General features: G+C 34.0%; 4 protein-coding genes across 7 annotated transcripts; all 4 read left to right on the forward strand.

Moving 5' to 3' along the window:
• Positions 1 to 375: 375 nt before the first annotated feature.
• Positions 376 to 1,771, forward strand: LOC18031837 (photosynthetic NDH subunit of subcomplex B 5, chloroplastic). The gene is made up of 5 exons (XM_006420022.2): positions 376 to 630; positions 722 to 785; positions 929 to 991; positions 1,074 to 1,132; positions 1,263 to 1,771. Exons 1-5 carry the CDS (start codon positions 376 to 378, stop codon positions 1,482 to 1,484), a joined length of 663 nt encoding a protein of 220 aa, XP_006420085.1. The 3' UTR covers positions 1,485 to 1,771.
• A 1,105-nt stretch (positions 1,772 to 2,876) lies between these two features.
• On the forward strand, positions 2,877 to 6,027 carry LOC18033258 (serine/threonine receptor-like kinase NFP). The gene is made up of 2 exons (XM_006420023.2): positions 2,877 to 4,100; positions 4,930 to 6,027. Exons 1-2 carry the CDS (start codon positions 2,958 to 2,960, stop codon positions 5,662 to 5,664), a joined length of 1,878 nt encoding a protein of 625 aa, XP_006420086.1. The 5' UTR covers positions 2,877 to 2,957; the 3' UTR covers positions 5,665 to 6,027.
• A 1,372-nt stretch (positions 6,028 to 7,399) lies between these two features.
• On the forward strand, positions 7,400 to 7,750 carry LOC112096771 (probable receptor-like serine/threonine-protein kinase At4g34500). Its single transcript, XM_024180446.1, has one exon. It carries the CDS (start codon positions 7,400 to 7,402, stop codon positions 7,748 to 7,750), a length of 351 nt encoding a protein of 116 aa, XP_024036214.1.
• Positions 7,751 to 15,085: 7,335 nt separating this feature from the next.
• On the forward strand, positions 15,086 to 24,332 carry LOC18033008 (putative ion channel POLLUX-like 2). Of its 4 annotated transcripts, XM_006420024.2 has the most exons (24): positions 15,086 to 15,353; positions 15,782 to 15,858; positions 15,939 to 16,057; positions 16,301 to 16,587; positions 17,399 to 17,470; positions 18,447 to 18,522; positions 18,646 to 18,744; positions 18,824 to 18,978; positions 19,073 to 19,177; positions 19,642 to 19,728; positions 19,808 to 19,892; positions 19,977 to 20,124; positions 20,694 to 20,770; positions 20,864 to 20,944; positions 21,220 to 21,411; positions 21,498 to 21,611; positions 22,408 to 22,500; positions 22,617 to 22,743; positions 22,811 to 22,887; positions 22,995 to 23,042; positions 23,159 to 23,228; positions 23,321 to 23,394; positions 23,615 to 23,725; positions 23,796 to 24,332. In XM_006420024.2, exons 1-24 carry the CDS (start codon positions 15,253 to 15,255, stop codon positions 23,895 to 23,897), a joined length of 2,577 nt encoding a protein of 858 aa, XP_006420087.1. In that variant the 5' UTR covers positions 15,086 to 15,252; the 3' UTR covers positions 23,898 to 24,332. The 4 variants fall into 4 exon arrangements, 3 of the variants coding, with proteins under 3 accessions (XP_006420087.1, XP_024038046.1, XP_024038049.1); XR_002904918.1 differs by lacking the exons at positions 23,321 to 23,394; positions 23,615 to 23,725; positions 23,796 to 24,332 and having other exon boundaries at positions 22,821 to 22,887; positions 23,159 to 23,188; XM_024182278.1 differs by lacking the exons at positions 22,995 to 23,042; positions 23,321 to 23,394; positions 23,615 to 23,725; positions 23,796 to 24,332 and having other exon boundaries at positions 23,114 to 23,197.
• Positions 24,333 to 24,378: the final 46 nt, after the last annotated feature.

Here is a 24,378-nt window from a genome sequence, read left to right on the forward strand (position 1 = left end):
ATCTTTAATTTCAAGATTTATTTTCTTTCCAAATTATTTTAAGATTTGATGAGAGAATACTTTTAATAAACTTTCAATTAAATAATTCCTCTTATTTCTCTTCTACTTTTACTTGTCCAAAGGAAAGGACGAAAATAAAAGTCCTAATAAATGAGATCCATAACCATGAGCAAAATCGGGCGCCATCTTTTACAGGGCGTGAAGAAAAGATAAACAAGCGGCCCAATGCAATTCACGAGACACGTAGCGAAATCTTATTGGACGTTGGAACGTCTTAACAGAAGCAGTTACTTACGGTTTATCCTACCGTTGGGGCCAGGGCGGGCATTTTAAAGGCTGAAAAACACCGAGCCAAGACAGAAACAAGATAGAAAGATGGCAGTTTCTTCTTCATCACTCTCGGTCCTCTCACCCAATTCAGTACCCAGAATCAGTCCTAAGCAATCTGAAATCAATGCGAAGCTTTCCAATACGCAAGACTCGTCTTCTGTTCACGTAAAATTGTTCGGAAAGTCAAGCAGTAGAAGTGGGTCAGTTACAAAGTTGAATGCTGGGGGGAAGCTGGCGTTGATTGAACCCGATCTCAATGAGGATCCCAAAGATCGTTGGGCCACAAACGGCGTTGACCCTGTACGTATCATCACAATTTCTCAATACATGCTAATCACTTTTAATTTTCTTAAATAAAAATAGAAATTAAAGCTTTTGTGTTTGTGTACAGGAAGATTTTTTATATGGGGAGTATGATGGTGCACATACATACCATGAAGGCGGTGTAGTAACAGGTCTCTAATTTGATATAGGATTGCAATTCGGAATATAAATTTGCTTGTTTTGCTTTTTCACTGGGGTTATACATAGTGTTAAATCTTTCATAGAGTGAAAAAAATGAATTACAATTGTCGCATGTACACCTTGTTGTATATAGGATCGTTTTGGGGAGCAATTGCGGATGATATTAAGGCAGTGGAATGCCCTACGGGTTTTCAAGGTATCAATAATTATTTCAGAACTTTGATAGATCGCATGGGACTCTTAAGTTACAGAATTGATTCTCTTTTGTTACTGTTCAGGGTTTATTGGATGGCTTTTCCTGCCTGCAGTTGCTACAGCGATGTACTTCAATGTTCCGGTAACTTCGATTCATTGTTGAGTCCACTACTGTTGATAATTTTGAGAATGGGAAGTAGGCATTATGCGTTACGGGTTTGTGTAGTTCACCTTTGATTAAGAAGCTGCTTTCACTTTGTTCCTTTAATTAGGGGGAGTACTTGTTCATTGGAGCTGCTGTTTTTGTTACGATATTTACCGTAATCGAGTTAGATAAACCTGACAAACCCCATAACTTTGAGCCCGAGATATACAATATGGAAAGAGGAGCCCGAGACAAGTTAATCAACGACTATAATACCATGAGCATCTGGGAATTTAATGAGAAATACGGACACCTCTGGGACTTCACCGTACAGAGAGAGATGAACTAACAAAGAGATGATCTCTTCAGACCAAAAAGAGAATTGTAGTTGTTACTTGTATGCAACATTAGGATAAAAGGTATAGTCCATATTTTCTCTTATTTTGATTTTTCTGTTGTGTACGCTTTTGTAGATAACCTTTTCTTCTTTGTATACATCCTATATAACCAAGTGCGTAACCTCTTGATATGATAGTGACACTAGCAGATTTCTGGTGTTTATCTTAGAATTAGATGTTTTAATTTGCTTTTAATTATTTGGTGAGAAGGTCATCATATTTGTGCGTTCACCATCGGCTTCCACCAGTGGTGATCGTATATCATTACTTGTAACATATATATATTTTTGAACTTTTCAAAATCTGTGCAAGCCATATCATCATTATCGTCATTGATGGTGTGAGATGGGTCAATATTCCAATTCATATTCTAATCCATTCCATGTCATTTTGGAAGTCATCCAGGAAGGTCAATAGGAATTCTGCTTAAATAAAACAAACAAGTTACAGACTAATATCAGGTGTTGATTCCTCTTGCTGCGAATGCAAATTGTCATTTTGAATAGATATTTTGAAATTGACATCATTTCCACAGGATAAAGGTATACAAGTCACTGCAACCAAAATCTGGGTTCGATTCTTGGAGTTGGTAAGGGGTAAAAAATGTATTTCGACTTACCCAGCCCCCTTTTCCTTTTAAAAAAGAGAAAAAAAAAAAGTCACTGCATAGTGACATCATTGTTTGATATTCTTAATTCTTGTTTGCATAAATTGTGACCCCTTGACCATGTAATACAAAATTTAAGTTCATACAGAACCGTTCATTAACCAAGCTTGGTTCTTTAATGTGAGTGCTGTATGATGTGAGGTAGTTAATGAAGTTTGAACTGTCTTTGTTGTGAAAAAAATATCTATATCTTTTTGGTGTCATTTCCCACACGAAAGTGACAATTCAAAAGCGCCTTCCCTTCTTGCTTGCCTCTGTAATCAACATGAGTGTTAGAAAAGTCGTTATAAATTCCATAGATAGCAGGAATCTCACCAGGCTCGTATCATCTTTAAGCTCACCAGGAATCTCACCAGGCTTATAGTCTGTTTATGTTATATGTTTGCTTGATACTTATCGATGTGCATATGTATGAAACTGAAGTTACTTATGGGTGACAGTATTAGAAAAGGATCATATCCAATTATCCAACAATCATAATAGTGAAGCTTGCTAGTGGTGAATATCAAAATGTCAATAAGAAATTATAAAACCAGGAGCTGGCGTGGCTTTGTGCGTTCTTCAATCAAGTTGACTCAAAACATTTGAGGTCAATCAGGTGGTGGGACCCAAATCCAATGAATTAGAGAAGTCAAGATTGAAAGTTGAAACAGAGAGGCGTCTTGCCTACGACATTGACTAGAGACAGTGTTCAATTTCATTTTCCGTTCTTAAATATTGTACAGATCTGCCCTGAAAGTAGAAGGCTAAAACCAACATGAGAAACAAATCCCAGTGCCTTTCCTTCTCTCTTCTGTTCTTCTTCATCTTCTTTCTCTTCAGCTATCATCAATCACAAGCCCAACCAAGCACCACAGGCTACACCTGCTCGGCCAACCAGACCACCTATCCATGCCAAACCTATGCTTTCTACCGAGCCTCGGCTCCTGACTTGCTTGACCTGGCTTCCATAGCTGATCTTTTCTCAGTGAGCCGCCGCATGATATCAGAACCCAGCAATATATCCTCCCCATCATCTCCTCTCATCCAAAACCAGCCTCTCTTTGTCCCCATAACATGCTCTTGCAAAACTTTAAACGCTTCTTACACCATCTCTTTTGCCAACCTCTCATACACGATCAAGTCTGGTGACACCTTTTACCTTGTATCCACTAATAAGTACCAGAATCTCACAACCTATCAGTCTGTTGAGGTTGTGAACCCTACTTTTGTCCCTACCAAACTTGAAGTCGGTGATGTTATTATCTTTCCGGTCTTTTGCAAGTGTCCTAATCAGACTCAGTTGCGAAACAGAGTGAATTATCTTGTCTCTTATGTGCTGCAGCCTTCTGAAAACTTGTCATCGGTTGCTTCAAGGTTTGGAATTGAAACACAGGCTATAATTGATGTTAATGGCAATAACATTCGGCCATTTGATACCCTATTTGTCCCCGTCGCTCGGCTTCCAGAACTAAAACAGCCTGCTGTTGCTCCTTCGACCTCTCCATCTGCTGAAACACCTTCTCGAAAGACTGAAAGAAAAGGAGTCATTATAGGTTTGTCAATTGGGTTGGGAATTTGTGGGGCCTCGTTGGTTTTGGCTGCCGGGATGTGGATTTACAGAGAGGCTCTGTTGAAGAAAAAGAGAGAGATAGAGATCGATCAGGAGAAGCAGAAGCTGCAATTTAACAAAGGAGGGAAGGACTTGAAGGACATGGAAGTGAACTTCATGGCAGATGTTTCAGATTGCCTGGACAAGTACAGAATTTTCAAGATTGAAGAACTGAGAGAAGCCACCGATAGCTTCAGTGAGGATTGCTTGATTCAAGGGTCTGTTTACAAAGGAAACATTCATGGAGAGATCTATGCCATCAAGATGATGAAATGGAATGCCTGTGAGGAGTTGAAGATATTACAAAAGGTAAAATATATGGTCATTACACATAAGCCTTTATTGCTGTTAAGTTCCTCATTTTAGTCCAATAAATCTTTGAACTTGATTCCTAGAAGAGAAGCACATAGCTTTCCAAAAGAATTTTAGTTAATGCCATTAGGTCATGTAGTCATTGAATATAATCCTGAAAACATGGGCATACGCGAAAAAAATAAGAGAATTTTAGGGCTGTGTTCCAACAGAGATAAGGACACCACTAGAATAACCCCAGTTTTAAAATTGCTTAATTAGTGGCTAATATTGATTTTTTTTTCAAAACAATAATTTTAATAAGGTAGAGGTTAGGTGAAATGACCTGTCTAAGTATTAGGTTTAAGGTTTTAAATAAGGGTTTGGTTGCCCATGTTATTAAAATAGTGAATGAGCCGCAATTGATTTCTAATGTGCTAATTATAGCAAATGCCAAATATTTCATCCCTCTCTCCCTTCTAATAAAGCTGTTGATTAACCATTAATTAAATTGCTTAATTAAGGTGAATAGTGTTTGCAGTTGTCGTATGTAAGTCAGAATCAAGCGGTGTATAGTATTAAAGGAATCTTATAAAAAGAGTGACAAATTGAAACCATTTTACACAATTGTTTCATTTATTTATAAAATAAATAAACCTTTTCCTGCCTTGGGTTGCAGTTGCAGAAGACTTGGACCTAGCTAGATATCAAAGAAGACAAATCAAATTAACACAATTGTATAATAGTATAATACCAATATAACTAGGCTTGTTTGTATCACCATTGATAATATTATTGTGGCAAGCTAGTTATTACTAATTACTAAATCATGATCATTCCTTTGAAGGTAAATCACGGCAATCTGGTGAAGCTAGAAGGTTTCTGCATAGACCCTGAAGATGCAAATTGCTATCTGATCTACGAGTACATTGAAAATGGCTCTCTCCATTCATGGTTACATGAATACAAGAACGAGAATCTGAATTGGAAAACAAGATTAAGGATTGCCATTGATGTTGCAAATGGCTTGCAATACATACATGAGCACACTAGGCCTAGAGTGGTACACAAAGACATCAAAAGCAGTAACATTCTCTTAGACTCAAACATGAGAGCCAAAATTGCCAACTTTGGATTAGCAAAATCTGGCTGCAATGCCATAACAATGCACATTGTTGGAACTCAAGGCTACATTGCTCCAGAGTACTTAGCAGATGGGGTAGTATCGACAAAAATGGATGTGTTCTCTTTTGGGGTGGTGTTGCTTGAGCTGATATCTGGCAAGGAAGCAATTGATGAAGAGGGAAAGGTGTTGTGGGCAAAAGTTGAAGGGATACTGGAGGGAAATGAAGAGAGGAAAGTAAAGAGAGTGAAGGAATGGATGGATAAGATTCTTTTGCAGGATTCAATCTCAATGGAGAGTGTGATGAGTGCAATGGGAATTGCCATTGCGTGTCTGCACAAAGATCCTTCGAAAAGGCCAAGTATGGTCGATATTGTGTATGCTTTGAGCAAGAGTGATGACTTGCTTTCCGACATTTCAGATGATGCATTATCATCCTCTCAGGTTTCGGCAAGATGAATCAGAATCATATTATGGTAGTAATTATGCACGGTGTAAATAATAATAAGCATACGGGTTAAAAGCCAAAACAGGGCTGTTTTAGAACTTAAAATGCTCTCAGAGTTATTTTTAATGTGTAAGATTTTCATTTGTTTATCACGACGAACGAAACACCCTTTTTGTTTTTTGTTTTATTTCAAACGTAGCACAATTAGACCAATAAAACTTTGATTGGGTTGGTGTCATATCCTGTCCTTAACTTTATGTTGGAGATTTCAAGTCTCCTCGGTAGTTGTAGGAATTTATTATTATACAGGACTTCACCGAGGGTTCAGTTGTATTGAACTTTGATATATTGTGCTGATTATATATTTCAATAAGCTTCAACTGTGTTAAACTTTATTCTATTGCATATAATAGATTAAAAAATACAGCACAATTAGTAGGGACGGTAAAAAAACTGAGGCTGGCCCACCTATTCATACTGGCTTTAGCTCGGACCTCCATATAAAGGGTCTGGATAAGGGTTTAAGGGAAAAAAAAAAAAAAAAAACTCAGGCTACACCCAAATTTTTTATTTAAAATAATAAATTATAAGTTAGAAAACTAATTTAAAAATTAAAAATAATGAAAAAATAAAAAAGAAAGCCTAAATCTTTAATTTATATATCAATAATGAATAAAAAAAACCTAAAATTATAATATTAAACTCTCTTTTAAGTATTAAGTAATTAAGATGGTACTTGAATTAGAGAATTTAGAATTAAAAAAATTAAATATCTAAACTTTTATTTACTTCATTTTCTTTATTTATTATTTTATTTTAAAATATTCATTTTCTTTAATTCATTATTGATTTATAACAACTTAATTATTAATTCATTTCAAATTTACAACAATTTTAAAAAATTGAAAAATAAGCGAAAGTCAGCCTAGCCCTGTAATGGGCTCGGCCCATGCTCGGCCTTATACTTTTCCTTTAATAGGCTTGGGCCTGAACTTGAAAAAGTTCGTCCTAAACCTATATTTTACAATTCTTAACAATTATTAATTTCAAATCTTAGATATTTTTTCTCAATGCAAGAGATTTTACGAATTAAACTAGTTGACACCCACGAATGGAAACCTACAAATTATTTTACTTATTTTAGCCTCTTCGGTAGCCTTTATTTTTATTTTTATTTTTTCGCTGTAGATATTGAAGAAAAAAAAAGAGTATTAGCATCACACAAAGTAGTTGTTAAATCCATAATTTATTCAACTAAATCATATGTTATGACCTCTTAACAATAGGGAATTTTACATAATTTTATTAAATAAGTTAAGAGATTTGATATAAAAATCAAAAGGTTGGAAAGTTTAGAAAATTACTTGCATTTAACATGTGGGTTTAATTAGATATACTTGTGTTCTTTTATGTAAATTTTAATTGAGGCTAAATTGTAAAATGTCTAGAAGAGTTTTAAGAGAATTTTCTAGGAGTGTTGGATACTCAAACTTAGAAGTCGAAACTGTAATGGGTATTTTTATTCTCGGGCTTCCAAACTTACTGGGTCTTTAAGCCTCACGACAAAACAAAAAAATAGTAGGCCATAAGCCCGTTACAGTCAAACTTACAAGAGAGATGCTATTTCCACCCCTCAAAAACTCTTATAACACCTCTTTTCTAGTTGATTACAGAAATAACCTTACACATTTATTTTTCAAAAAATCCCACTTGAACTTGATCTTGATTTTCTGTCTAACACAAATAATGGACGTGTTCTCTTTTGGGGTGCTGTTGCTTGAGCTGATATGGGCAGAGGGGAAGGTGTTGTGGGCAAAAGTTGAAGGGATACTGGAGGGAAATGAAGGGAGGAAAGTGAAGAGAGTGAAGGAATGGATAGATGAGATTCTTTTGCAGGATTCAATCTCGATGGAGGGTGTGATGAGAGCAATGGGAATTGCCATTGCGTGTCTGCATAAAGATCCTTCGAAAAGGCCAAGTATGGTTGATATTGTGCATGCTTTGAGCAAGAGTGATGACTCGGTTTCTGACATTTCAGATGACGCATCATCATCCTCTCAGGTTTTGGCAAGACGAATCAGAACCATATTATGGTAGTAATTATGCAGGGTGTAAATAATAATAATAAGCATATGAGTTAAAAGCCAAAACAGAGCTGCTTTAGAACTTAAAACGCTCTCAAAGTTATTTTTTTATGTACAGAATTTTGTTTATTATAAGGAATGAAATCCACATTTTTTTTATTTCAAACATAACGTAATTAGGCAAATAAAACTTTAGTTGGGTTGGTCGGCATCTCCTCTTGTTAACTTTAAGTTAGAGATTTCAAGTTTTTTAGGTGACCGTAGGAGTTTATTATTTTGTTGGCCTTCATTGGATTTCAGTTGTATTAAACTTTGATATATTGCGTTCATTATATATTTTGATTGGCTTTAATTGTATTGAACTTTGATTGTATCGTATATAATACAATTAAAAGAAAAACACAATTAGTAATTTCAAACCTCGCATAATTTTTTCTCCCTTAATTTACTAGGTTATACAAATTAAACTAGGTGATACTGCAAATGGAAACCCCACAAATTATTCTATTTTTTCAACCTTTTAGATGCCCTTTCTTTTTTTCATTTTTTTTTTGGCGATAGATATTAAGAAAAACAAAGTAGTAAGTATTAGCATCACACAATATGGCATTTTACATAATTTATTCAACTAAATCATATCTTATGACCTCTTAACAATACTGAATTTTACAATAATTTTCTTAAATAAGTTCAGAGATTTGATCTAAAAGTCATAAGGTTGGGGAGTTTGTAGCGAGAAAATTACTTGTGTTTAACATGTAGGTTTAATTAGATATATTTGTGTCCTCTTATGTAATTTTAATTAAGGTTAACTTGCAAAATGCCTAAAAGAGCTTTAAGAGAATTTTTCAGGAGAGTCGGATATTCCAACTTAAAAGTCGAAACTGCTATGGGCAACTGGGCATTGTTTGTTATTGGGCTTCCAAACTTATTGGTTTTTGGGCTTCACGACAAAAGAAAGTAGGCCATAAGCCCGTTCTAGTCAAACTTACAAGACAGATGATATTTCCACCCCTGAAAAAGTCTTATAAAACCCCTTTTCTTCCTTAATTACAGAAATAACCTTACACATTCATTTTTCAGAAAATTCCACTAGATCTTGATTTTGTCTCTCTGACGATCTTAACATTGTCTCTCTATAAATTTTCCCAACTTAAGAAGTATGTTTGTGTGACCTCTATTTCAGTTTGGATTGAATCTTATAATATAAATTTGAGTACTTATGATATTACTAAGAGTGTTTGTTTGAAATCATTTCCTTTCAATTTCTTTTTTATTTTTTTTAAAAATAAAACTCAGTAAAAAAATTCTTGATTTTCTCTCTTTAAAAAGAACTTAACAATCACTCTTTATGCAAACTATTTCAAATTGAATAAATTTTCTTATATGACTCATGAAATTTCTATTTCAGTTTCAATAGCCACCCACATAATAATTTCAATAAACTTATTATCTAACGTTAATAATTTTTTTTTTTTATAGCGCGTTGAAGATGATTTGGAAAAAATATCTTAAATTGTAAAAAAAAAAGAAAAGTGTTTTATAGGGTGTTTGAAGGAGTGTTAGGAGATACACTTAACCTACATTAGTCTTCAGTAGAGCCCAATAAGAATGTTTCTATATGTTTGGGCTTCCAAAATCTGAACTGATCAAATCAAATAGTACGCACTACCATATGAAGAGGAATGCTATTAACACTTCTTTATTATCCTCACAACACCCCTTTCTTCACATAATTTCTATTTGCGAAGCATTCTCAATTATTTATTTTCTCTGTAAACTCTTTCAATATATCATCATGTCATTTTTTTTTTTACTCCTCATTGTGATTTATCTAATATTCTTTTGAAATAATCTTGATTTCTTTTGTATTCCTCATGGACTCATTATTCTCATATATATTTTTTTAAATTAATTATTCTCATATTTAAAGACTGCTTTAAAACTAAAGCTTAAATATTTTTATTTTAAATCAGAATTACTAGCCAGAAAACTTATTTTGTGTAGATAGTAGAGAAGTAAGATTTCATTTTGTGTTTTTAGGAGTGAAAAACAAATGTCGGTAAGGGTATTTTTGGTATTAAATCAAGGTTAATTGAAAGTGGGGTTTCATGAAGATTTTTAAGAGTTGTTAGAATATCCACTCGTTTATAAATTCATAAGGTGAATTAAAAAAGAAAATTTATTAATCTTTATCGACAGGTGCCACACAACCAAATCGTTGCTTTTACAAATGGAAGAGCCCTCAATCACTAATTTAGTGGAGGTAAATTTGTCTGACACCAATGTGGATGAAACATTTATATTATTTATTAAGGACGAAAATATGTGGTACTAATCTAAGTTGATATATATATATATATTTTTAATTATAAATATCAATAACTTTCAACCATCTGTAGCCATTATTCAGCATCTGGAGAGACCTTTCACTCAGTTCTTACTTTTTGTTTACTATCTAGTTGAAGAGGGTGACTTGGGTATCCGATCCTTTTGATGATTTGATTGAGGCTTTTTAGCTTATACTTTTGTGGCGTTTTTGGAATCATCAACGTTCTTTGGGAGAAAACTATACTGCACATTCAGCTGTTCAATCTTAATAGATTCATCCATTCAAGTAGATTTAACGGCTGGATACAATGGTGGTACCGTACCACCATTACATCATAGCCAGATCCCCGTTCTTTGTAGGATTTTTTTATAAAGTCTAATAACTTTTTATATAATATACATATTAGGGTCCGGCTACGGTGCAACTGTGATACCGTGCCACAGTTACATCCAGCTGTTGAATGCACTTAAATAGGTGGGGTCTACTAACATCCAACGGCTGGATGCAACTGTGGCACGGTACCACAGTTACACCATAGGTTTTCCCTACATATTATTGATAGAAGAAAAAAAAAATCGCATACTTTTGTGGCTTTTTTGGAATCATCAACGTTCTTTGAGAGAAAATTATGGTGCATCGGTGGTATCCTGCCACCGTTGTATCCGGCCGTTAAATTTTCATAAATTCATTCATTCAAGTGGATCTAACGGTGGTATCGTACCACCATTGCACCATAACCGGACCTCCATTCTTTGTAGGTTTTTTTAATAAAGTCTAATAGTTTTCTATCTAATATACATATTAGGGTCCGGCTACGGTGCAACTGTGATACCGTGCCACAATTACATCCAGCTGTTGAATGTACTTAAATAGGTGGGGTCTACTAACATCCAACGACTGGATGCAACTGTGGCACGGTACCACAGTTACACCACAGGTTTTCCCTACATATTATTGGTAGAAGAAAAAAAAATTCACATACATATGACTTAGTTCATGTAACATCAAACATGAAACGCTTCGAACTCTCCAACACAGCATTAGTAGCTCTCATTCTTTTAGAATTATGCGGAGGCAAAGGTCTATTTAATTGGGATTGATTGGAGTGGTCCTATTCCCGTATACATCTCAGCATTTTTCACAAAATCACAAATGAATACAAAATTACACAACACGAGTAATGACTGATGAGTCATGGCTCTAACGTTGGTCCAGTAGAGTGATCGTACCATCGCAATGAGTCATTGATTGACTGTATGTAGTGCTCGTGCTCCACTATTACTCGTGCGAATGTATCAAACTGCCGCTGAAAGATTCCGTTTTTCTCCTTCCTTTTTGATCATTTTCATTATCTATCTCTATCTCTCTATTAAATTGCTTCAAATTCTCTCTTTGATCAGTACCGAACATGCCCCTAAGTGGAAGCAAGCAGTCGCAAACATACCTGTATATTTGATAAAACTGTTATTACTCATATTATTAAGATGTTAAGATGGTTTCAATATTATAGTGATTTATGAGGCTTGTTTACCATTAATTATAAATTACACTTTCAAAATTAACTAAAAAGCGCCGCATTTTATTTTTTTAAAAAAATTATTAATTAAATAGACATGCTTTACTACATCAGACTAAAAATAATGATTTAAATCTATTGGTTCCTATAGAAATAATCCTAAGGGATTTCTTATTAAACTAAAAATCACATATAATTAAAGAGTCTCCGAGACAAAGAAGTTTCTAAGAACTCTCAATGTCTTAAACTCATAATTGTTAGTTAAATGAAATACGTATAACAGAGCTTATTTATAGATTATTGATGCATGTTCATTAGACATTCTCATACGTACATGACTCTTAACTTATGAGAAAAGTTGTGTTCTTTATAATTAGTCATATCCCTTAACAAGGGCGGAGCTCAGGGAAAAATTCTAGAGGGGCCAAATTTAAACTTCCAATTTTTATGTTATTAAATATTAATGACTTAGTGGGCTTGACTGATTTGTTTCTTATTATTTTGATGCTATCATTAGTGGGTTTAACAGTAAAGTTATAATATTATCTAATATATAAACTTTATACATTAATTGTGCAACGGCCAATATGAACATTTTACACTAATTTTTCATATTTTATTTATAAACCCTAAAATTTTTTAAAATTCTGCAGAGTCATGGCACCCTCTAGTCTTATATGGCTTTCGCCCTTTTCCCTTAAGAAAGTAGTTATAATTTAATTAAACTCTATTAGCTTATTTTAAGAGTCATGTTCCTTATTAATAATTATGTTCACTAAATATTATACTAATAACATTCATCAAAATCTTAGTAAAACTATCCACGTTAGCCTTCGTCTTAAAAGAAAAAAGAAAATTAATACCCAGTTCTGCTATCACAACACCTACAACTAAGCATGTCTTGGATCTCTTACAAACTGAGGCCCTTTGATCATGCTAGTCCAAAGTAACAATTGGGTTGTTTTGAAGGTGGCTGGCAGCTTGTTTGATTTGACTTGGTTGATTTGTAAGTAACCTGAAGTAACAATCATCCCTAATAGTACACGCTTTTGTTGTGCAAATTGAACAATCAAAATCACCACCATTAATGCTTTTTCAAAAATAAAAATTCGCCACCATTAATGACCAAAGAGGAACAATGAAGTACGAGGGGACAAACAGACAACCGACAAGTTGATAACCGAAAGAGGGGCCATGTGAATGCGATTGTTGATTCCATCGATTTCCACAAACCGCGCTGAACAACCTCAGCTTCATTTAAGGCCCTCTCATTTCCTATCCCAAGGACACTGATATTGCCTATTAGTTTTCACTACCAGACGAACAATTTCTTTAGGTGTCCCATTTTTTTAAGGTCACATTATTGGTTTTATACGTTTGCCAGCAATGACAGAACACTGCATGTGAACATACGACAGCATTTCAGCTCATTTTTAATTGGATAGTTTTTGAATTCATAGATTTACTAAGAAAAGATAATAGATTTACAGAGAATACCGTACTTATTTTATCTTAAAAATTTATTTCAAATGATATGTCATTTATCAATTAATTAGTGAGATAATATAATTAATTCACTTAAATTTTGTAAAGAATTATTAATCACTCAATTAATGACACATCATTTAGGATAACTTTTGGAGATAAAAAATTTAAAATGTGTAACACTATTATTTAATATTTTATATTCCCATGAAAAAAAGAATTATTCCATTTAAAAAAAATTCATAAAAAACTACGACTCCACTTCCACCGTCAAAATACATTACAACTTAAAAATATATGGCAATAAAAGCATTAATCATATTAGAAATATTTCAATGGAAAATTTTGAATGTGTTTAAGTCCGAAAAAATTATTTAACTGTGTGACTTAATAGTATAATGACCGTAAAAGTTATTAGACTACACATTTTAATAATATAATGATATTATACTATTAAATTGTATGATTTAATAATTTTCTTAGACTTTAATAAAATTTAGAATTCTAAACCTGATCCGCACCATTATATATGCTACAAATAGTGAATAGCTCGAAAATCTTACATCAATCTCTCAGGTAAAATGGGAATTTTGAGTGGGCCATTATTGAAGGATTGAAGCAGGCTCCAGAGGAAACAATAGGAAACAAACCCAATTACATCAAATGTGTTGAGCTTAGGCAAAATCGGCAAAATCATGGACCAGCTCGGATTGTGACATGTGTCGTGGGGGGGTGGTGTCTAGCATCAATTATACAGGAGCAAAACCCTTGACCTAGAAAAGTTGAAATGAAAAAGAAAGTAAATGGCATGCCTTTTAGCCTTTTAGAAAACTAGATTTGAGAATATTCACGAGGAAACCGAAGGTTTGTTGACTTTTCGACGCACGTGCTGCTCCTCTGAAAAATTTAAGTCCCACATGTTCGTTTGTTTCCATATTTTTTTTTAATTCGACACTTGCACGCATTTTTATTTAGCAATTCAGATTTGAAAATTAAAATTAATTGCAACGCAACATCATAAATAAATAAATTCAATGATCTTTCTCAATAGAATTTAAATCAGACGAGAGAATCTTATTTCTAACTACTAACCCACAAAAAGAAAAGAAAAAAATTTATCGAGAATTTATAACGTCGTTCTTTTGGCTGTATAATAGGTATCATATTCTTAAATAAAAATTTAATTCTGTAATACTCCTATTATCTCTGCATATTAGAGAAATTAAGATTTTAATTTTTTCTCTTATTGATAAGAAGTTAATTAAAGTCCTAAATATCTTTATGTGACTATAAGAGCTTGAACTTTAATTGTAACTTATTTCTGTTGGGCTTTTATATATAATTCACAACAATGAATTAAATACTTACCTAATCCTCAAGAAGCTATTGATAATTATATTGGTCTCACAACTAACAAAACACGCTCATCAAAGAATATGATTATTGTCCTGTCAAAAAAAAAAATTGATTATGAGTATTGATTAATAACTATTGAGAGCTTGTTTGATATTGAAGTGTTGTAACTTTTAAGGTATATGCGTACAATTATTGTGAAAAAAATTATAATTATGAAATAAAAATTAATAGTATATAGTAAATATAAAATTTTAATAATAATTTTAATAAAATTATTAAATATATGATAAATTTTTCATCACAAAAGTCAAAAATCATATTAAAATAGTTTCAAGTTCTAGTGTTTACTAAACATTTTAGTATTGTAGTTTTTAAGTTATAGGTGACTAACCTCAATCCCAAACGCACTCTGAGTAAATAAATAGAAAATGAATCGAAATATTAATTTTTTTAATTCAATAAAAATTCGTTCATCGTAAAAAAAAAAAATGGAGATTTAACGAATGTTGGAATATTTATTAAATAAATAATTGACTATTAATTGCTCTCAAGTAAAACGAGGTTGCACCTTCTAAAAAAAAAAAAAAGGTAAAACGAGGTTTTACTGGCGAAGACTCGCTGATAAATGTTCTGCTTGTTTCATAGAACTGAACTGAAGTAAGATAACTGAACGGAGAAAGAATTAAATAAAGTTGGAAAATAAAAATTAAAAGCCAACTTTAAAATTACAATTAAAAATAGTTCACAATCTATTCAACATCTCTGCAATCCATTTTTTACTCTCAATTTTCTCCGTTAACTAAAAATCAAACACGAGAGAGAAGAGATGGTTATTGCGCAGTTACAGAGCTCGCATCCATGCGTTTTAGCTTCTCGTTTCGCGCCACCAGCTCGCATTCACGCCTCCTCCTCTTCTTCTTCCAACAGGTGATTTCATTTCAAATAATTCATATGATTACGTGGCATTTGAGTTGAATTTAAGTTTATATAATGGCGCCGATCAACTTTTTGTTTAATGGAACTAGACCGGAGAAATGTCAATTTTCTTTTGACTATTTATTTTTACTTATTTATTATGAATGTGTTATTGTTCTTCTTCTTCTTCTTCTTCTTCTTCTTCTTCTTCTTCTTCTTATTATTATTATTATAGAATTGAAATATCGTGTGTTTTTGAGATTAATGTAACTGAAAATAAAGGTGTTAAACTGAGTGCATGCAGTTGCTGGAGCTTGTGTTTATAGAGTAAATGGCAGCTACCCTGCCTTTTTCAAGCTACGTTTAAAATGAATTTTGAATTTTTCTTTTCAAGTTGCTTACAAGTACTACTATGCTCTCACTCTGATCATTATTTTCAGGAAATTGATTCCCTGCAATCTTTGGTGGTTCCATTCTTTGGCTTTTAAGAAGCATGATTATAAAATAAATTATGCAGGTGAGTTATATACCAATTTTGCGAATTTAATCTTCTTATTCTTCCATGATTTGTGATTTTTTTGATTTTTTTTGGGCCAGAGAAATGGGAGGCTAGTTCTCGAAGCATAGAGGATAAGACGGACTCTAGTATTTGTATGAATGTTGTAGATAATTCGAGTTTCAAGTTCTTTAGGATGGATAAGAAAAATACTCCTCAGGTGAGCATCTGTTTCAATATTCTGGAATATGGAAAAAGGGAGAAAAAAAAAAGAGTAGATGGTAGATGCTTAACAATATGGTCATCATTTATTCGTTCCTATATTCTGCAATAAATTGTACTATAATTCCTCCTACTTTCAGGAGAGCTTGTCCATGAGATTCAACTTAGGGTTTGATTTACACTGGTCTGCTGTTGGTTGTAATGTGTTGTTACTTTTTGATACCATGTACTGTATATGCAGGGTTATCAAGCTCAACTGATGATTGGATCATTGTCATCATATTTCTTGTTCAGATTGACACAAATGAATTTCATAAATGCATTTGTGAAGATAATTCAAGATTTATTTCCCTCCATGGTTTGGACGTTAGGAGCAACAGGCTCGCCTTTTGCTTGTATGTCTAATTCCTTGAATAAACCCATGCCTCTTAAGCTGGATGTGTCCTTGCCTTCACTTCAAGATGTTAGATGGAACTTAGCACGGTTGCTCTATTTGTTCAACGTCCAGCTTGAGAGAAATGTTGCCACGTAAGTATGATGTAATTCATTCCATCTAATATGCCTGTGCATTTCCCATCAACTGGTTCATAAGTAAAGTTCATGGTGTCTTCATGCATTCTAACTGCTCTATTCTGTTGTGTCATAAGATATGATATCAGCATCACATTGTCAAAATGTGCTTCATTCTTATCAATTAATGAGGCTGTTGGTTAAAGATGTAATTGAATTAAGGACCAATCAAGTCTTAATTGGTCAGCCAATCAGTCTTTCCTTTACAATTTTTTGAAGTTTTCTGTTGATTTTCACATTTAATCATGATTTGATTCTGACTTTACTTGAGTCCATTGTTAATAAACTCTTCAATATTAGGAGTAGAAGGAACACATATTTTGGAAATAAAGTAGTGTTAGTGTGAATTATGGCAGATTTAAAAGCCAAGACCCAAGATGGATTTTGTTGGTTTGACCAGAAAATGGAAACTGTTAGACTTATTGAGTGGTTCTTGGTCTTAAAATGTTCTTAGCTGGAGTAAACATTCAAAACAAGTACATGCTTTGACTCCAAGGACCAACAACTACACTTAAGACATGTAGATGCTGGGGGATTAAATTGAAAGCATTGGGGGAGAGTTATAATTTGTATGGTGTAATTCCAGCACAATAATGCTTCAGCTCTTGATTTTGGTATAATATGTCTCCACTGTTGAACTCATCAATGTTCCCGATACGCTGGTCTGCATGTCTTGTGTGAACTTCATGAATCATGACTCTGGTCGTTCTAATTCAATCTCTAAGTATATCTTCAATTTCATGATTTTATTTGTAAAAATTATCTGTAGGTTTCTTGTAGTGCTGGCTGTAGTGTGCTTCTCATTTGTAGTCTTCGGTGGTTTTTTGTTCTTCAAGTTCAGGTAATCTAAATATTCAATCTGAGAGTAATTTGATGTAGCCTTAATCTCATATTTATGGTAAATTGCATATCAGCTTTGTATAGCTTGTCTATAATTTGGTGTGCTGCTCTCAATTCTTTGGAATCTGTTCTCTGAGCAGGTGACCTTTGGAGAATTAGTGGTCTGCTCTTTTCTGTAATTCTTTAGGAATCAATGTATAAGTAAAAAGAAACTTAGGGACCGCATATAAACCTTATACACTTACCACTGTAAAGAGTAAAAACTATAGTTGATCTCTGTATCTGTAACATGCATTGTTGTAGAACCAGAGCCAACAGTCTCTCTCTCTCTCCCCCGCCTCTTTTGTTTGTCAGAGGTAGATACTATCAAGAAGTGAAGATTGTAAAGCCATGGGAATCCCAGGGTGCCACCCCCTACTATCCAATTCCTGTCTCTGGAACTATGGAGATAGGTGACTTTCTGCGATGGCCCTCCACCTTGTTGGGAAAAATGAAGGGAAATATCAAACCCTAAACTAAATATCAGCTAGTTTCAAAGACGTTCAAGAGGTTCTGAGAAATTAATTGGACCTGGGATTTATGGAAGCCTTTTCTTTATGCTCTATATTAATATTGTATCTTTAATGGGAGTTAATTTTGCATGATTTGTTTTTATTTATCCATGATTTCATCTTGCGGTTGGCCTCTGATGGATGATGTCCTTGTGTTAAGCTTGGTTAAATGTGGAAAACATCAACATATTGATGTCAGAGATTTAAAAAAAAAAAAGTAAAGAAATTGTTTCTCAACTGAATACACACAATTATGTTGATTATTGTTATTCCTCATTTTTAATAATAACCCTTCTATTAAGAAATTTTCTCACATTTATACTGGTCAATTGATTATCAGGTTCATCTCAATCAACTTTTGTTGCCGTTGCAAATTATACTTGTTCACTAATCTGGCCTGGGTTTGTCATATGTTGAATAAATCAGGGATGAGACACAATCTTTGGAGGACTGCTTGTGGGAGGCTTGGGCATGTCTAATTTCATCATCTACTCATTTAAAAGTGTGATGGCTTCCTTTGAAGTTTTTAATTTGCTTCATTTGATTATACCTCTGCTTTCATCTATACATAATTGTTAAATTATATAACCTGCAACTAAGAACATTTTTGTTGTGTTGCTTCCAGCAAAGAACACGTGTTGAGCGTGTTATTGGCTTTATTCTTGCCATATGGGGAATACTGTTTTACTCTCGGCTATTGAGCACTATGACGGAGCAGTTCAGGGTAAGTTCTTGAAAAAGAAATTATTTTCTGATGTCTAGTTATACGTGCATGGCATATAAACCGATGGTTTTCTGGACAGAATAATATGCAAAAGCTCCGGGAAGGAGCACAAATGCAAGTTCTGGAGAGTGATCATATCATTGTATGTGGAGTGAATAGTCATCTAAGTTTCATACTAAAGCAGCTAAATAAGTACCATGAATTTTCAGTCCGCTTAGGTACTGCTACAGCTAGGTGAGTTAAATTTTTCTGCCAGAAAAATTACGACTTCACTAATGTGTTTTAACTACTGGTTTCTAGTAACTCTTTTTTGTGTGTGCGTTTGCAGAAAACAGAGAATTCTTCTTTTGTCTGATCTCCCTAGGAAACAGATGGATAAGCTAGCTGAAAATATAGCCAAAGATCTCAACCATATTGATATCCTTTCAAAGAGGTATGTGTTCTAAATTTACATTTTTCCTATCTGTTACACGCAGCAGTACCTCTTAGAAGACATTCACTTTACTCTCTCCTTTAAAATTATGCTGAATACCTTCTTTGGTAGTTAAAATTATGCTGAATACCTTCTTTGGTAGTTACCTTCTTTGTTGGCCTCTTCTCATTTATTTGGTGATTTTATCTTATAAGTTGTCCTTTCAACTTCAGACTTAAGGCCCTCAATTGTCATTTTTGCTTGCCTTTCTATTCTCCATGATATTTGCTGATTCAACGGGACAAAAATGCATAGGGAAATTCAAAATTTTTTGTTTGCAGATAGTATCACTTGTCTGTCTAAGATGTAATCAGTTCATTGTTCTAACAATTTTGATCAATGGAAGATTTTAATACCTGGATCAGATATTTTATTCACGCTTGATTAGGTTCTACTTCTTGCATTTTGAGCTTCTTTTGGTACAGTTGCAGCCTTACCTTAACAAAATCCTACGAAAGAGCTGCAGCCAATAAAGCTCGGGCAATTATCATACTGCCAACTAAAGGAGATAGGTATGAACTTGTTCAGTATTGAAAGAAGTGATTTCTTAATCCTAAATTCTATATTGATATCATATCCTTGATTAATTAGGTATGAAGTTGATACTGATGCATTTCTATCTGTACTAGCTCTTCAACCTATTCCAAAAATGAATTCTGTCCCCACAATTGTTGAGGTATTTTACTTGAGGCTGATATTGTATAAGCAGCTTGTCCTTGAAGGAAGTTGAGTTGAAATTTTTCCTCTTAACTCCATGCAGGTTTCAAATCCTAATACATGTGAGCTCTTAAAGTCACTATCAGGATTGAAAGTAGAGCCAGTAGAAAATGTTGCATCCAAATTATTTGTTCAGTGTTCTCGGCAGAAGGGTCTCATAAAGATTTACAGGCACTTGCTTAATTATCGAAGTACTGTATGCATTCTCCTTAAAAATTATGTTTAAAAGAACTGCTCCAAAAAGAAAAGGAATTAATGATGATAGAAAGTTTTCTAGAAAAAATTAAAATAGAATTGGTAGAGGGGGGAGAGAGTAGAAAGGAGCTGAAGACGTTTCCAGAAGTAACTTTGTCCTCCTTTTTACTGCACACTTCATAAATATTGGAATTTGGAGAAAATTTTGTAAAATCATTTGAATGCTATTTCTAGGGGCCCGAGCTAAACATTGTGTCTCCAGAGTCTTTTAACATAACATCCAAAACGGCTAGCTCTTAGGCTCCCCTGTTTAATGGCATTTGTGGTAGTCTATTTGTGATGCCCATTCTCATGTGTTCACATAGTTGCATGGATGAGAAAAATTTCTCATTTGATTTTCGGATGATTCCAAGTTAGTTTTACTCGAACTACATCTGGTTAACACTTATGGGTACTTTTATTATCATATATATTGAAATGTAAACAATATTAATGCAGTTCACTTTGTCTTGCAATGTCATATATATCTACTGAGCAGTAACTAGGGTCTATTTACTCATTGCAGAGAATATATTTAATCTCTGGAGTTTTCCTAACTTAGCAGGAATAAAGTATAGGCAACTAAGGCGTGGGTTCCAAGAGGTGATACAATCTACCAGAATTAATTTCTGCGGGGCAGAGCTTCTATGAAGTCTGCTAATTTTGATTTCTTTCTCTAAACGGATATCCTTTCAGGCAGTTGTTTGTGGCCTCTATCGTAATGGAAAGATATACTTCCATCCAAATGATGACGAGACGCTGCAGCCAACTGACAAAGTATGTGGACATTATTTTTTTCAGAACTTGTTCATATTCCTTTTATATCTAAGATAAATGAAGCAGCATAAGTTAAGAGTTGCACAAAAAGTGCTGTGAAGTCTAGACCCGTTTAACTATCCAAATACTGGTATATATATTGTAATTTCACTTGTCATTGCTCCTTCCCTTGCCAATGTTTGAAATATTCTTCTTCAAGAAAGTTGTTGAGTTGATTATATTCCTTCCCTGATTTAATTTATGCACTCTATGACATTGTTTCACTTCTCATGTAGATTTTGTTCATTGCACCTATCCATGGGAAAAAAAAGCCGCGGCTTGCATCTTCAAATGTTGCCAACAGAATGAATATTAGCCAACATCTGAAAGTTTTAGAAAATAACAGTGATTCTACAAGTTATGCCATAGAATTGGTGAATGCAAGACTTGAGCTAATTGCAAAGCGTCCTAGCAAACCAGGGTCGAAGGTAAAACTTACATGAGACACCATTACTTAAACTGACTGTATACTTTGGAATATTTTGGACATTACTTTGTGGAATCCTGAATGTAGGCTACAGATGGGAACTTAGGACCAAAAGAACGCATCCTTCTACTTGGGTGGCGCCCAGATGTTGTGGAAATGATTGAAGAGTATGATAATTATCTTGGACCTGGAAGTGTGTTGGTATGCTTTTTATGTTTTGACCTTAGACCATTCCTCAGTTTTGTTGTTGAAACTCGAAGAGAGTAAATGCAGGCTGCGTGGGGAAGAACACAAATATCTGGGAGGTGTTCTTATTAAATGTACCATAGCATAATTTTTTCATTTTTGACATTGAGGTTCTCAATCATCCAGGATATGTTGATCGAGGAGTACTTAAGAAATTTTGAGAGTCAGATGAGCAGATTCTGAGCATCATGTATCATATTTGATGCCATAAACGATGAGTAGAGATGTAACTTAAAGTTGGAGTAGATCCAGACATCCCGACCATTCATTCCTGTGCTTTTGTGTAGGAAAATATTATCACTATCTCACTTTGTTCGGCTTCTCTGTAACAGGAAATATCTTGAGCATCTTCCTTGTGATCAGTATGCCCAGATTCACTTTAAAGTTATAACCAATTAACCATTGTAAGACAGAGGGGGGGGGGGGGGGGACTAGAAAAAGAAAAATTAACTATTGTGCTCCCCGTTTTCAGTCATCAAAGAACTTAAAAGCCTTATTGAACATTTGTGAACCACCTGTCAATCCGAACTCACCTATGCTTTGCAATAATACGTTTCAGCGTTTAGGCTAACATTATTGATACTGTAGACTAATGTTATTTTGGTGGCTTATATCTTGTATTAATCTCACTATTGGGACCACCAAACAAAATATATTTTTGAAACTTCGATGGAACCTATTTAATTTTCTTCTGTCACGTAAATTATATAGATGATACATGCTTTACAGTTCATAAATGTCCTTTATGCAGGAAATATTGTCTGATGTACCATTAGATGACAGGAAGAGGGCCAGCAATGCTATTGGTCATGGAAAATTGAAGAACGTGCAGGTCTTCCATAAGGTACCATCTTTAGACCATCATTGAGCAGAACTTTTTTATTTTTCTTGGATGATATTTTCTGCTTTCTTTGTAGAAAACCTTCAAATATCTATTTACAATTCATTCATATGCTGCAGATTGGGAACCCGTTGAACTTTGAGACCTTGAAGGATACAATTATGAACATTCAAAATTCTTTCAAGGATGGCGAAGAACTTCCCCTATCAATCGTTGTTATATCTGATAGAGAATGGCTTCTTGGAGGTAATGAGTAATGATATTTCAGTAGGCTAAATCAAATGTAGCTTTGCATTAACAATCCTCTCTTCAGATCCTTCCAGGGCAGATAAACAGTCTGCATATTCTCTTCTTCTTGCTGAAAATATCTGTAACAAACTTGGAGTGAAGGTGAGTTTGATTTAGGAGAAATAACTTGTTACCAATATTTGTACTCATTCTTAATTTTTAAGAATTTACATTTGGGATTGTATGGTTAAATACTAATATTTTTGCAGGTACAAAATCTAGTTGCTGAGATTGTTGACTCAAAACTGGGAAAACAAGTAATAAATACTTCCTACAGAAGCCTCATTCCATTTTCTTATTTCAGATTTTCTTCTTTTGCAATGAGCAGTTCCCATGTCAATGGTTTTCACTAAACTCCCGCAATCCCTAACAGATTGCAAGAAATAAGCCATCCCTCACTTATATTGCTGCTGAGGAAATAATGAGCCTTGTAACAGCTCAAGGTTCTGAATCTTTATACTTGCTATCTCAGTATTTATACAATTGGTTTTTTTTTTTTAAATTTGGAAGAGTAATTCTTCATTCTGCTTAACAGTTGTGGAGAACAATGAACTGAATGAGGTGTGGAAAGACATTCTCAATGCTGAAGGTGATGAAATATATGTAAAGGTACCTGCATAGTTCTCATCTTATTTTTCTTATACACCCCAGTGGTATGTAAAGTTATTGTGTTCACGCGATTATCTAAAATGGATAGCATCAAGCATACCTATTGCTTTGAATCGAGTTTAACAACGGTGTCAGTTGTATTACGCAATTATGCAATGTCCATCCCTCCTGGTAAAATGCAATTAGTTTATATTTTACTTGCCTGTGTCTCTTCTGACAGGATATTAGCCTGTACATGAAAGAGGGAGAGAATCCATCATTCTTCGAGCTTTCTGAGAGAGCTCATCTACGGAGAGAAGTAGCCATAGGTTATGTGAAGGACAACAAGAAGGTACATCCTTTCATTTGGTTTCAAACTTGTACGTTTCAGACATCTAATCCTTACATACATTATATTGCAGGTTATTAATCCAGTTCCAAAGTCCGAACCACTATCCCTTACATTGACAGATTCATTAATTGTTATATCAGAACTTGAAGGAGAACAACCCATCGTCCTTTAAAATCAAATTTTCAATCTTCATTGGTTATCGCTTCCCATTACCATTGCAGGGGGCATTACTGTTTTTATCTTGTATGGATAGGATTAGGAAGTTCGATTATGAACTAGTATTCTCTAAAATTTTACTACAAGAAAATCCGTTATCCAAATTGAATACCATTCAAGCTGTAAATTTGCGAGAAAACTTCTTGTTTCTACATCCTTGAAATGGTAAGGTTTACAAGTACAAGAGAAGACCCTCGTTTCAGTGTTCTTGCCTCGGTATATGATTAGGATAAAATTGTATCAGATTAACTTCCTCTCTGATTTCAATACTAAAAGTACTTACTTAGGCGGGATACACTGAAATTTACTTCAACATCGGCAATCTCAATTTTGTGATGTTAGTTTGTAATATGAAATTATGAAAATTATGAGGTGTTATTATTGAATGGTTTCATTATGAGTTAATAATAAAATACGTTACATACCAAGAGCGTCAG

This window comes from Citrus clementina, unplaced genomic scaffold, assembly GCF_000493195.1.
Source record: "Citrus clementina cultivar Clemenules unplaced genomic scaffold, Citrus_clementina_v1.0 scaffold_9, whole genome shotgun sequence".
Taxonomy (NCBI): domain Eukaryota; kingdom Viridiplantae; phylum Streptophyta; class Magnoliopsida; order Sapindales; family Rutaceae; genus Citrus; species Citrus x clementina.

Coding starts and splice junctions, on each gene's coding strand:
- LOC18031837 (XM_006420022.2), top strand. CDS start 376: ATGGCAGTTTCTTCTTCATCACTCTCGGTCCTCTCACCCAATTCAGTA. Junction 631..721: donor CCACAAACGGCGTTGACCCT/GTACGTATCATC, acceptor GTTTGTGTACAG/GAAGATTTTTTATATGGGGA. Junction 992..1,073: donor ATGCCCTACGGGTTTTCAAG/GTATCAATAATT, acceptor GTTACTGTTCAG/GGTTTATTGGATGGCTTTTC.
- LOC18033258 (XM_006420023.2), top strand. CDS start 2,958: ATGAGAAACAAATCCCAGTGCCTTTCCTTCTCTCTTCTGTTCTTCTTC. Junction 4,101..4,929: donor AGTTGAAGATATTACAAAAG/GTAAAATATATG, acceptor ATTCCTTTGAAG/GTAAATCACGGCAATCTGGT.
- LOC112096771 (XM_024180446.1), top strand. CDS start 7,400: ATGGACGTGTTCTCTTTTGGGGTGCTGTTGCTTGAGCTGATATGGGCA.
- LOC18033008 (XM_006420024.2), top strand. CDS start 15,253: ATGGTTATTGCGCAGTTACAGAGCTCGCATCCATGCGTTTTAGCTTCT. Junction 22,744..22,810: donor TAGAGAATGGCTTCTTGGAG/GTAATGAGTAAT, acceptor TCCTCTCTTCAG/ATCCTTCCAGGGCAGATAAA. Junction 23,395..23,614: donor GTGATGAAATATATGTAAAG/GTACCTGCATAG, acceptor CTCTTCTGACAG/GATATTAGCCTGTACATGAA.